The sequence below is a fragment of the Triticum aestivum genome, chromosome 4B (genome assembly GCF_018294505.1).
Source record: "Triticum aestivum cultivar Chinese Spring chromosome 4B, IWGSC CS RefSeq v2.1, whole genome shotgun sequence".
NCBI lineage: Eukaryota > Viridiplantae > Streptophyta > Magnoliopsida > Poales > Poaceae > Triticum > Triticum aestivum.
In genome coordinates, this window is record NC_057804.1 from 465,886,144 (window position 1) to 465,899,532 (window position 13,389).

Consider the following 13,389-nt stretch of genomic DNA (forward strand, 5'->3'; position numbering starts at 1 on the left):
CATTGTATTGGGTGTGTTGGGGACACAAGAGATTTCTTGTATTTGGTTGTAGGGTCGTTTGAGAGAGACCATCTTCATCCTACACCTCTCACGGATTGATAAACCTTAGGTCATCCACTTGAGGGAAAATTGCTACTGTCCTACAAAACTCTGCGCTTGGAGGCCCAACAGTGTCTACAAGAATAAAGTTGCATAGTATACATCAAGCTCTTTTCTGGCGCGGTGGCCGGGGAGGTGAGTGCTTGAAGGTATATCTTAGATCTTGCAATCAAAATCTTTTAGTTTCTTGTTTTATCACTAGTTTGGTTTATAAAAGAAAACTAAAAAATGGAATTAAGGTTGCATCATATTATTGATCATCTTTATAATATCCTTCTCGAAAATGATGGTTCGGAAAATTGTGCTCAATTGATAGAAGAAGAATTTAATAAAATGATTGGCATGAATGATGAGCATGATTGCAATGTTGTTAGCCATGATGTTAATGATGATTGCACTAGCCATGATAGTGATGTCTCCTACAAGGATGTTAATTTTTGTGGAGTATATTGGGAGTGCACACACACACCAAAAAGGGAAGATATGTTTTGTAAGAAGCATAAATATTTAGAAATGAAAAAGTTGCAAGAGAGGGTAGATGATTGTGCTGAAAGATTTAATATTTTTCTCCATCCTTGTGAACTTTGCAATGAACATGGTCATTTAAATCTCCAATGCTATTTGTTTCACGATCAAATCGTGTCCAAACATTGTGATAACTTGATTACCCTTGAGCATTATAAAGAGCTTAGTCTTCTTTTGGGATATGAAGAAATGAAACATATAACTAAGGGTATTCCAAAATTTAATCTCAACATAATTCTTAATTCTGATCTAGAGGAAATTTATATGTTTTGTGTGGTAAATTGCATTGAGAATCCTTATATTGCCAACTATCTAAAGATAAGAAAACAAATAGAGCATGAAGAGAGTACTAATGAAAGGGAAAACATTTCCCAATACCCTCCTAGTGTTTATTATGATGAATCAGGTAACGAGGAGCAGCTTCCTATCCAACCAATCTCTTCAACAAGAAGGTCAGAAAATTTGATTAAACCCACAGATGAGGTGGTGAAGAAGAAAAAGAAAAGAAGAAAAAGTAGAAGTAAAGAGGTAACTCTCCCAAGTAATATTTCTCCTATCACCATTGTGCCTCATGAAAGTGAATCCAATATGTTGATGGAGGATGATGATGTTGAGTATGATTTTGTGATGCCTACTACTTGTTGTGATGATTACGATTGGGAAGACAATGATGTCTCTTATGATATTGGAAATCTTTTTGGCACTTGCTTGGAAGAATACGATAATAATGTTTGCTATGCCATTAGTGCCATTCATGCTATTGCTAGTAATGATTATGATGATATGCAAAACCACAAGCTTGGGGATGCTATGGTTGATGAGTATGAAATCATTGAAGATTTATTTGCTAAAAATAATGCTTGGCCCAAGCTTGGGGATGCTTTTTATAATGAATATGACCCTTTGATTCCTTCTACTTTTGATAAGAAAATGTATTATGATGATTGATATGTCTCAAACGTATCTATAATTTGTGATGTATTCATGACATGTTTACAATATTTCTACATGATTTTGGTATGATTTGGTTAGAACTAACCCGGACTGACGCTGTTTTCAGCAGAACTACCGTGGTGTTGTTTTTGTGCAGAAATAAAAATTCTTGAAATGTGTTGAAAATCAACAGAGATTTTTTTTGGAAAATATAAAAAAACTGGAACAAAAAGTTATTGGAGGGGAGTCCCGTGGGGCCCACGAGGGTGGGGGGCGCCCCCCTATGGCGCACCCCTGTGCCTCATGGACTCCCCATGGGTCCCCCTAACTTGTTCTCGACGCCAAACCCTGCTATAAATACAGAAACCCCTAGAAAATAACCTAGATCAGGAGTTCCGCCGCCGTAAGCCTCTATAGCCACCTAAAACCTCTCGGGAGCCTGTTCCGGCACCCTGCCAGAGGGGAATCCATCACCGGTGGCAATTTTCATCATCCCGGCGCTCTCCATGATGAGGAGGGAGTAGTTCACCCTCGGGGCTGAGGGTATGTACCAGTAGCTATGTGTTTGATATATATATATATCTCTCTCTCTCGTGTTCTTCATTTGGCACGATCTTGATGTACCGCGAGCTTTGCTATTATAGTTGGTCCTTATGATGTTTCTCCCCCTCTACTCTCTTGTAATGGATTGAGTTTTCCCTTTGAAGTTATCTTATCATACTGAGTCTTTAAGGATTTGAAAACACTTGATGTATGTATTGCATGTGCTTATCTGTGGTGACAATCGGATATCACGTGATCTACTTTATGTATGTTTTGGTGTTCAACTTGCGGGTTCAGTGACCTTGTGAACTTATGCATAGGGGTTGGCACACGTTTTCGTCTTGACTCTCCGGTAGAAACTTTGGGGCACTCTTTGAAGTTCTTTGTGTTGGTTTGAATAGAATAATCTGAGATTGTGTGATGCATATCATATAATCATACCCGCGGATACTTGTGGTGCCATTGGAGTATCTAGGTGACATTAGGGTTTTGGTTGATCTGTGTCTTAAGGTGTTGTTTTACTACGAACTCTAGGGCTATTTGTGACACTTATAGGAATAGCCAAATGGATTCATCGGAAAGAATAACTTTGAGGTGGTTTCGTACCCTACAATAATCTCTTCGTTTGTTCTCCGCTATTAGTGATTTTGGAGTGACTCTTTGTTGCATGTTGAGGGATAGTTATATGATCCAATTATATTATTATTGTTGAGAGAACTTGCACTAGTGAAAGTATGAACCCTAGGCCTTGTTTCAAAGCATTGCGATACCATCTGTGCTCACTTTTACCACTTGTTACCTTGCTGTTTTTATATTTTCAGATTATAAAAACCTATATCTACCATCCATATTGCACTTGTATCACCATCTCTTCGCCGAACTAGTGCACCTATACAATTTACCATTGTATTGGTTGTGTTGGGGACACAAGAGACTCTTTGTTATTTGGTTGCAGGGTTGTTTGAGAGAGACCATCTTCATCCTACGCCTCCCACGGATTGATAAACATTAGGTCATCCACTTGAGGGAAATTTGCTACTGTCCTACAAACCTTTGCACTTGGAGGCCCAACAACGTCTACAAGAAGAAGGTTGTGTAGTAGACATCAATGATAGCATGCCTCCTATTTATGATGATTACAATGATGAAAGTGGGTTTGGAAGAGTGTCAACTCTAGGTAGTAGTGATCCCACAATTTTGGAGGGTGTTGAATCTTATTACATTATCGATGAAAGTGGATTTGAAGAGATCATAACTTTATTTAGTGATACATCCACTATTTTGGAAGAGGTTTCAATTGACTATGATGAGAATAATGTTGCTATGTATGATGATTATTATGATGACATGTATGCCATAAAGAGTAATAAATTTTCTATGCTTTTAGATCATGAAAATAATGCTTTATGCGATGGTTATATGGATGAATCTATTCATGATGCTACTGAAAATTATTATGAGAGAGGAACTTATGATTTATGATGCTCTTGTTATGTTTCAACTTTTACCTTTTATGCGAGCATCATTGAAATCATCATGCCTAGCTAAAAGGCATTAAAAAAAGCGCTTGTTGGGAGACAACCCAACACTTTTATCTACTATTTTTGTGTGTTCACATGATTATCCCACAGTAGTAATCACGTTTTATTGTTTTTGTTTCAATAAAGTGCCAAGTAAAGCCTTTGGGATCATGTTGGATGATAGTTGATTTGATCTTGCTGAAAGACAGAAGGGGAACTTCAAGAAGAATGGCAAGCAAGTTGCCACTCTCGGGAAGAATCCCAAAGTTGGACCTAAGCCTGAAACTGAATGCTTCTATTGCAAAGGGACTGGTCACTGGAAGCGGAACTGCCCCAAGTATTTGGCGGATAAGAAGGATGTCAAAGTGAACAAATGTATATTTGATATACATGTTATTGATGTGTACCTTATTAATGCTCGTAGTAGTGCCTAGGTATTTGATACCGGTTCAGTTTCTCATATTTATAACTCGAAACAGGGACTATGGATTAAATGAAGATTGGCTAAGGACGAGGTGATGATGCGTGTCGGGAATGGTTCCAAGGTCGATGTGATCGCCGGCGGCACGCTACCTCTACATCTACCTTCGGGATTAGTTTTAGACCTGAATAATTGTTATTTGGTGCCAGCCTTCAGCATGGACATTATATTTGGATCTTGTTTAGTGCGAGACGGTTATTAATTTAAATCAGAGAATAAAGGTTGTTCTATTTATATGAGTAATATCTTTTATGGTCATGCACCCTTGAAGAGTGGTCTATATCTATTGAATCTTGATTGTGGTGATACACATATTCATAATATTGACGCCAAAAGATGCAAAGTTGATAATGGTAGTGCAACATATTTTTGGCACCGCCATTTAGGTCATATTGGTTTAAAACGCATGAAGAAACTCCATGCAGATGTACTTTTGGAATCACTTGATTATGAATCATTTGATACTTGTGAACCATGCCTCATGGGCAAGATGACTAAAACTCTGTTCTTAGGAACAATGGAGCGAGCCAATGACTTATTGGAAATAATACATACAGATGTATGCGGTCCGATAAGTGTTGAGGCTCGTGGCGGGTATCGTTATTTTCTGACCTTCACAGATGATTTGAGCAGATATGGGTATATCTACTTCATGAAACACAAGTCTGAAACATTTGAAAAGTTCAAAGAATTTCAGAGTGAAGTGGAGAATCATCGTAACAAGAAAATAAAGTTTCTATGATCCGATCACGGAGGAGAATATTTGAGTTACGAGTTTGGCCTTCATTTAAAACAATGTGGAATAGTTTCACAACTCACGCCACCTGGAACACCACAGCGTAATGGTGTGTCCGAATGTCGTAACCATACTTTATTAGATATGGTGCGATATGTGATGTGTCTTACCGATTTACCACTATCGTTTTAGGGTTATGCATTAGAGACAGTTGCATTCACGTTAAATAGGGCACCATCTAAATCCGTTGAGACGACACCGTATGAACTGTGGTTTGGCAAGAAACATAAGCTATCGTTTCTTAAAGTTTGGGGTTGCGATGCTTATGTGAAAAAGCTTCAGCTGATAAGATCGAACCCAAATTGGAGAAGTGCATCTTCATAGGATACCCAAAAGAAACTATTTGGTACACCTTCTACCACAAATCCGAAGGAAAGATCTTTGTTGCCAAGAATGGAACCTTTCTAGAGAAGGAGTTTCTCTCGAAAGAAGTGAGTGGGAGGAAAGTAGAACTTTATGAGGTAAATGTACCTTCTCTCAATTTGGAAAGTAGCTCATCCAAGAAATCTGTTCCCGTGATGCCTACACCAACTAGAGAGGAAGCTAATGATGATGATCATGAAACTTTAGATCAAGTTACTACAGAACCTCGTAGGTCAACCAGAACACGATCAACACCAAAGTGGTACGGTAATCCTGTTCTGGAAGTCATGTTACTAGATCATGGTGAACCTACAAACTATGAAGAAGCTATGATGAGCCCAGATTCCGATAAATGGCTTGGGGCCATGAAATCTGAGATAGGATCCATGTATGAGAACAAAGTGTGGACTTTGGTAGATTTTCCCGATGATCGGCAACTCATAGAGAATAAATGGATCTTCAAGAAGAAGACTGACGCTGATGGTAATTTTACTATCTATAAAGCTCGACTTGTCGCAAAAGGTTTTCAACAAGTTCAAGGAGTTGACTACGATGAGACTTTCCCACCCGTAGCGATGCTTAAGTCTATCTGAATCATGTTAGCAATTGTCGCATTTTATGATTATGAAATCTGGCAAATGGACGTCAAAACTGCATTCCTTAATGGATTTCTAAAAGAAGAGTTGTATATGATGCAACCAAAAGGTTTTGTCGATCCTAAAGGTGCTAACAAAGTGTGCAAGCTCCAGCGATCCATCTATGGACTGGTGCAAGCATCTCGGAGTTGGAATATACGCTTTGATGAGGTGATCAAAGCATATGGTTTTATATAGACTTTCAAAGAAGCCTGTATTTACAAGAAAGTGAGTGGGAGCTATTAGCATTTCTAATATTATATGTGAATGACATATTGTTTATTGGAAATGATATAGAATTTCTGTATAGCATAAAAGGATACTTGAATAAAAGTTTTTCACCTCGGTGAAGTTGTTTACATATTGGACATCAAAATCTATAGAGATAGATCAAGATGCTTGATAAGATTTTCAATGAGTACATACCTTGACAAGATTTTGAAAGAGTTGAAAATGGATCAGTCAAAGAAGGAGTTCTTGCCTGTATTACAAGGTATAAAGTTGATTAAGACTCAAAGCTCGACCACGACAGAAGATAGAAAGAGAATGAAAGTCATTCCCTATGCCTCAGCCATAGGTTCCATAAAGTATGCCATGCTGTGTACCAGACCAGTTGTGTGCCTTGCTATGAGTTTGGCAAGGGTGTATAATAGTGATCCATGAGTGGATCACTTGACAGTGGTCAAAATTATCCTTAGGTACTTAAAGAGGACTAAGGAAATCTTTCTCGATTATGGAGGTGATAAAGAGTTCATCGTAAAGAGTTACATTGATGCAAGCTTTGACACTAATCTAGATGACTCTAAGTCTCAGTCTTGATACGTATTGAACGTAGGAACAATTAGCTAGAGTAGCTCCATGCAGAGCATTGTAGACATAGAAATTTGCAAAATACATACGGATCTGAATGTGACAGACCCGTTGACTAAATTTCTCTCACAAGCAAAACATGATGACACCTTAGTACTCTTTGGGTGTTAATCACATAGCAATGTGAACTAGATTATTGACTCTAGTAAACCCTTTGGGTGTTGGTCACATGACGATGTGAACTATGGGTGTTATTCACATAAAGATGTGAACTATTGGTGTTAATCACATGGCGATGTGAACTAGATTATTGACTCTAGTGCAAGTGGGAGATTGAAGAAAATATGCCCTAGAGGCAATAATAAAGTTGTTATTTTATATTTTCCTTATATCATGATAAATGTTTATTATTCATGCTAGAATTGTATTAACCGGAAACTTGATACATGTGTGGATACATAGACAAAACACTGTGTCCCTAGTAAGCCTCTACTAGACTAGCTCGTTAATCAAAGATGGTTAAGTTTCCTAACCATTGACATGTGTTGTCATTTGATGAATGGGATCACATCATTAGGAGAATGATGTGATGGACAAGACCCATTCGTTAGCTTAGCATTATGATCGCTTCATGTCAAATACATATTCCTCCGACTATGAGATTATGCAACTCCCGGATACCAGAGGAATGCCTTGTGTGCTATCAAACGTCACAACGTAACTAGGTGATTATGAAGATGCTCTATAGGTATCTCCGAAGGTGTTTGTTGGGTTGGAATAGATCAAGATTAGGATTTGTCACTACGAGTATAGGAGAGGTATCTCTGGGCCCTCTCGATAATACATATCATAAGAAACCTTGCAAGCAAAGGGACTAATGAGTTAGTTGCATGATGATGTATTACAGAACGAGTAAAGAGACTTGCCGGTAACAAGATTGAACTAGGTATGAAGATACCGATGATCGAATCTCGGGCAAGTAACATACCAATAGCAAAGGGAATATCGTATGTTGTCATAACGGTTCGATCGATAAAGATCTTCATAGAATATGTGGGAGCCAATATGAGCATCCAGGTTCCGCTATTGGTAATTGACCGGAGAGATGTCTCGGTCATGTCTACATAGTTCTCGAACCCGTAGGGTCCGCACGCTTAACGTTCGATGACGATTTTGTATTATATGAGTTATGTGATTTGGTGACCGAATGTTGTTCGGAGTCCCGGATGAGATCACGGACATGACGAGGAGTCTCGAAATGGTCGATATATAAAGATTGATATATAGGATGATATTATTAGACACCCGAAATGTTCCGGGTAGTATCATCGATATATAAAGATTGATATATAGGATGATATTATTAGACACCCGAAATGTTCCGGGTAGTATCGGGTATTTATCGTACTACGGGGGGGGGGGGTTACCGGAACCCCCGGGGGAATAATGGGCCTTATGGGCCATAAGAGGGGAGCACACCATCCCATAAGGGGTGGCGCCCCCCTTTTAGGCAGGAGGCCGAATAGGAGAAGGAAGAGGGGGTTCGGCCCCCGCTTTCCTTCCTCCCTTCCCTCTTCCCTTTTCCCCCTTCCGGTAATAAGAAAGGGGGGGGATTTGACTAGGGCCCCAACTAGGATTCCTTCTATTTGGGGTGCCCCAAGGCTCCCCCTCCCACCTATATATACATGGGGAGGGTGCGCCTAGAACACACACCAACAATCGTTAGCCGTGTGCGGCGCCCCCTTCCACAGTTTACGCCTCTGATCATATCTTCATAGTGCTTAGGCGAAGCCCTGCGCGGATTACTTCACTATCATTGTTACCACGCCGTTGCGCTGACGGAACTCGTCTACTTCCTCGACACCTTGCTGGATCAAGAGGGCGAGGAACGTCATCGAGCTGAACGTGTGCAGAACTCGGAGGTGCCGTACATTCGATACTTGATCGGTCGGAGCTAGAAAAAGTTCGACTACATCAACCGCGTTGTCTAACGCTTCCGCTTGGTCTACGAGGATACGTGGACACACTCTCCCCCTCTCGTTGCTATGTATATCCTAGATAGATCTTGCGTGAGCGTAGGATTTTTTTTTGAAATTGCATGCTATGTCCCCAACAATGGTGTTGTTGGGTTTTCGTCCCACATTGAGTAATCTCGATGGCGAGTGGTCACAGTGAATTTCCCGACGAAGCTTGAACTCGCTTTCCTCTTCCCCGTCTCATTTTCTGAACAGATGGTGTATTTTTGTTATGTCGCAGTAATGGAAAGGGGTAACGCCCGCTTCAAAAAAAAAAGATCCATGATTCAACAGCCAAGGAGCTCCGTATCATGGGTGCATGGAGTGCTAGGAGCAAAATCTGTTATTATAAACAAGGAAGTTCTATGAAACTAGCTGAAAAAAGTGGTTCGCACTCTCGTCCTGTAGGCTGCAACACCTTGTTGCTGAAGCAAAAGGGAGTAATTCTGCTAATGAGTGATCCCGAGCTTAACGGTCTCCAAATGAACAAAGCCATTTTTTTCGCTTGTTAAGCCTACCAAGCTAATGAGCCGAACAACTGGTTAATCCACTACTATTTCAAGCTTCTGCCTCCCTACCATGGGTAGTTGTTTGATTGGTGGATTCGAGGTGTCAGAAACACTCTCAAATGTTCGAATTTGCAATTTGGTCGGGGTTTCGTTATAAAATTTTGTTTGGATGTGCTTCCGTGAAACCCTAAACCTAGTAGTTTTGATTTTAAGATAGTTGCCCCCAGCTGGAGATCACTATAACGGCGGATGGTTGGACAATAGGGTACCTCACATGTTTTTATCACGTAAGATAGAGCATATATATACATGTGAGTACAAATATTGTACGTTACGTACCTTGAGGGCAATTAAAAGTTGAAACGAATCCAGGAAGGACAATTATTTTGTCATTCCCCGCGACCGCGAAACTTCGGTCACTCATCACAGCCCGCAGGACATCCATGCTCGATTGATTTGCTTACGTAGAGGAGGAATATATGGTGCCTAGCTTTTAGTTTGGTACGTACAATACGTGGAAAGCTACAAACGAACGGATGCAGTGGCATTGCTGGTTACGCTCTGCCCTGAGTTATGGTGAGCTCCAAGAGTCAGTCATCTTTGTTTACTGCATTATTATAAACTAGCTAGATTCATAGAATTTCCCATCTCCGGTGTATAGCATGAGCGCTGGAAGTGTTTGTAGGAGTACAACAAAACTGCCGTAATTCAATTTGGAGCCCGGGTTCATCTACACCCGATGAACAATAAAATCAAAACAAATAGTAAGTAAATTCAAAAAATCTGAAACCTTTTTGTATTGAAGATGCTTGAGTGCGACAGGTGCGTGCAAAAATTCATGGGCAAACGACATTCAAGGAGCTCAAAAAAAACAAGACAAATCAACTATGAACAGTGCGGGTTTTCAAACTTTCTCACGTACCTAAAATTTGTCTTTTTTGCCACAAGCAACTCGAATGTTCAAACTCCACCAAATGTGGCACGGGCATTGCGCATTCGACCCTCATATTTTTTGAGTTTTTTTTACAATTTTAAACGATTTTACTGGTTTTACTGGTCACTCCCTGCAGAAGCATCTAGACTTGGGTGCAGAAACACTGTCTAACCCGGTGATTTCGGCAAATGTAGAGATACATGCTGTTAGGCGACAACACACATGTACATGAGGGATGCTGTTAGGCGACAACACAGCATGCACGTAGAGATATATGCGTCGGTACATTCTTTGAGATAACTTATGGAAGATTCTTTCGTAGAGAGATTGGTACGACAGAAGTAATTATTACCATGCCAACAATTACAATGGGTTGAAATATATATTCAGTCATCGTAAACAGTTGTAGATGCTGATGCAACGCACAAAATCTAGTTGCCGGGGCATCTAATCTTTGGGCGTGTGCCCACAGAATTTGGAGAAGAAATCTAGCATTATAGAGGACGGTGAATTCATTGCATTGCATGTATATTCTCACCTTTCTCCGTCTAGGAGCTTCCAAGGCATGCTTGCCACCTTTCTCCCGTTGGTGGTACGTAGAATTGTTTCTTCAGATAACTTGGACCAATTGTTGTACATTCTCGTGGAGCTTCTTTCTCTGATTCTTCTGACCTCTAGCTACCTGGAGAACACGTCACTATTCACTGATCAAGTATGTGATTTGCATTGGTTGGTTAGCTAGCTTTCAACCGGCGCGGTAGTTGCGTTCGGTTGGGAAGTTCCCTTTACCGTGGAATCATATAGTATGATATTGAAAATAATACAGCACTACCAAATTAAAAGAAAAAAAATGGTATATAGGTAGCTGAATCTGCCTGACTTAGACAGTAGAGCACCAGTCAACTGAAAGCACATCACCGATCACTAGCTAGTATCCCACAAGGACTAGTCATCAAGGCACCACTCGTGGTGGCAGCATATGCGTGCATAGCTACAGGCCTGGAGGCTAACCTACACCTAGCCACAACTATGCATGATGTCCAAAGCCCAGTGACACCATCATTACAAACAGAGACACGATTCCATGATTCCAATGCTACCTGGTGCGTGATTATCTCATATACGAAGTGCAATAATAATCCACTTGCGAAGTTGTTAATGTTCCATAGTGTTGAAGGGAATCGATGGCACTTGCGCTAGATATTACAGACTAACAATGGACGCATCATTCCTTGTCATTTGCATGCTTTGCTTTTTGTACATGGCCTCCGAACGAGTAATCTCGGGGCCTAAAGCTGGGTGTAGGCCGTGCCGTAGTATGCTTGTTAAATGTTGGGCATAAAGTCGGCTGGCCAACTTGGCCCATTTCCCATCTTCTTTTTTGTGATGGAACCTCCTCTGTGTGTGCCGGTCATGGGCCATGCCAATTTTGTGGGATCGTACATGATTGGCTCATCTCCTTTTCAATATAAGGCAAACAATCCAGGAAGAAGATCTAGCTAGCTCCTTGGAATTTTTTGCTTTTTATGGTCCTGACCTAAGAAAAGATAAAAGTTGTTTTGTAGAGGAGAAAATTCTAGACTATCCAGTTCCATCCATGCATCTACTAGCTAGCGTGGTGCCGACTGCCGACCATGATCTCCGGCTCTTGGCTGTAAAAATACTAGTAACTCACACTCCATCATATATACAGTTTGAGAATGACTGGAGAGAATCCTTGGTTTCTTGCATGAAGTTTGGCTTCACGATCGAGTCGAAGATCTTCAAATGAAAACTTTCGTGTGAAGAGCTGAAAACTTGTCGCTAGCTAGCTAACCCAGGATGAATTGGCATCGATCCCGCTGATCTGGAAACCAATTAACCCTCCAGACCATTAACAAATCAAGCCAAGCAAGAGGCAGTTAAAATAAGGAGCTAATTTGGCACCCAAAGCAGCGATGCTTTCCTACGTACGTTGGCCCGGTCGAATAAAACGCATCCCCCAATCGCTGGCCGGCGCGCGCGCGCGCACGCTCTGGCTATGGCTAAGCATTCCTCGTAGCCGCCCGGCGATGCGCGCGGCGACGTCGTCGTCGCCTTTGCCTGTCTGCCTAGTGCAATTTGCATCGGAGCACTTTAGCGAGCGCTAGCCTCGATAGTTTAATGGAGCGGCACTGCTCTGCTGCGCCATTTGCGGCAGTTTTTATTAGATCCATGTTGCCGCGAAGCCAACGGCTTTCGTCCCCGGCCCTATAAATATGGATCCATCGAGTACTCCTCCGGCAGCAGCAACCCACAGGTCGATCCATCCATTGGTCGCCACAAGAAGCCAAACTAGAGCTAGGAAGCGTAGCGAGAGAGCTTTGAGGTAGAGATAAGGTCGTGGACATGGCGTGGAGCGATGCCGAGAACGAGAGGTTCGAGCGCGCGCTGGCCACGTACGGCCGCGACACGGCCGGCCTCTGGGAGCGCGTGGCGGCGGCGGTCGGCGGCGGCAAGACGGCCGACGACGTCAGGCGCCACTACGACCTGCTGACGCAGGACATCGGCGACATCGAGTCCGGCCGCTACGGTTACCCCAACGGCGGTGCCAACAGCAACACCAACCGCAACAACGGCAGGAACAGGTACGCATACACGTGTACGATCATCAGCGATTTTCGATCAGTAGACTAAGTACTCACTTGATTAACTTTGTCCCGCCGCATGCAGGGCCAACCGGCCCCAGACATGATGGGATCACGCGGTTCACACAGTCGAACCAAGGACACGTACGTACCAAGTACAGTACGAGCAAAGCTTAGCTAGCAGCTTATTATGCATGCAAGCTGCCGTGTATATGTACTTCGTATCTACTCAGTATTTTATGCTTGGGTCTTGGGGAGTATATGCAGTAGTATAGCTCTGTCGCGAGACGAGAGCACGTACGTGTGCGTGTGACAGCAGTGTGCATATGGGTGTAAACTGTAAAGCTTGCACTACTGCTTTTGTGATGGCATGTTTGCTACCGATGAATGAACGAATGAATGATTGAATACGTATCGCTGTTATGCATGCCTGGTTCTGAGTGGGGATGAAGAACCACACACATCTATCATGTTCGTCATAAATTATGAGCTCCTTTACAGTACCCCTAAAGAACGTGAGCCATCCATTTCTCTTGATCCAACGATTGATGTCTATTGGTACTCCAACGTATGTACGAGAGAGTACTAACTAAAAAACGAGGGAGTACCTTCTGCTTGGG

At 41.8% G+C, this 13,389-nt stretch overlaps 1 protein-coding gene across 1 annotated transcript; it reads left to right on the forward strand.

Annotated features, from left to right (window-relative positions):
- Nucleotides 1-12,411: 12,411 nt before the first annotated feature.
- LOC123094995 (protein RADIALIS-like 3) lies at nt 12,412-13,172 on the forward strand. Its single transcript, XM_044516836.1, has 2 exons — nt 12,412-12,769; nt 12,855-13,172. The coding sequence occupies exons 1-2, from the start codon at nt 12,531-12,533 to the stop codon at nt 12,874-12,876; spliced, it is 261 nt and encodes an 86-aa protein (XP_044372771.1). The 5' UTR covers nt 12,412-12,530; the 3' UTR covers nt 12,877-13,172.
- Nucleotides 13,173-13,389: the final 217 nt, after the last annotated feature.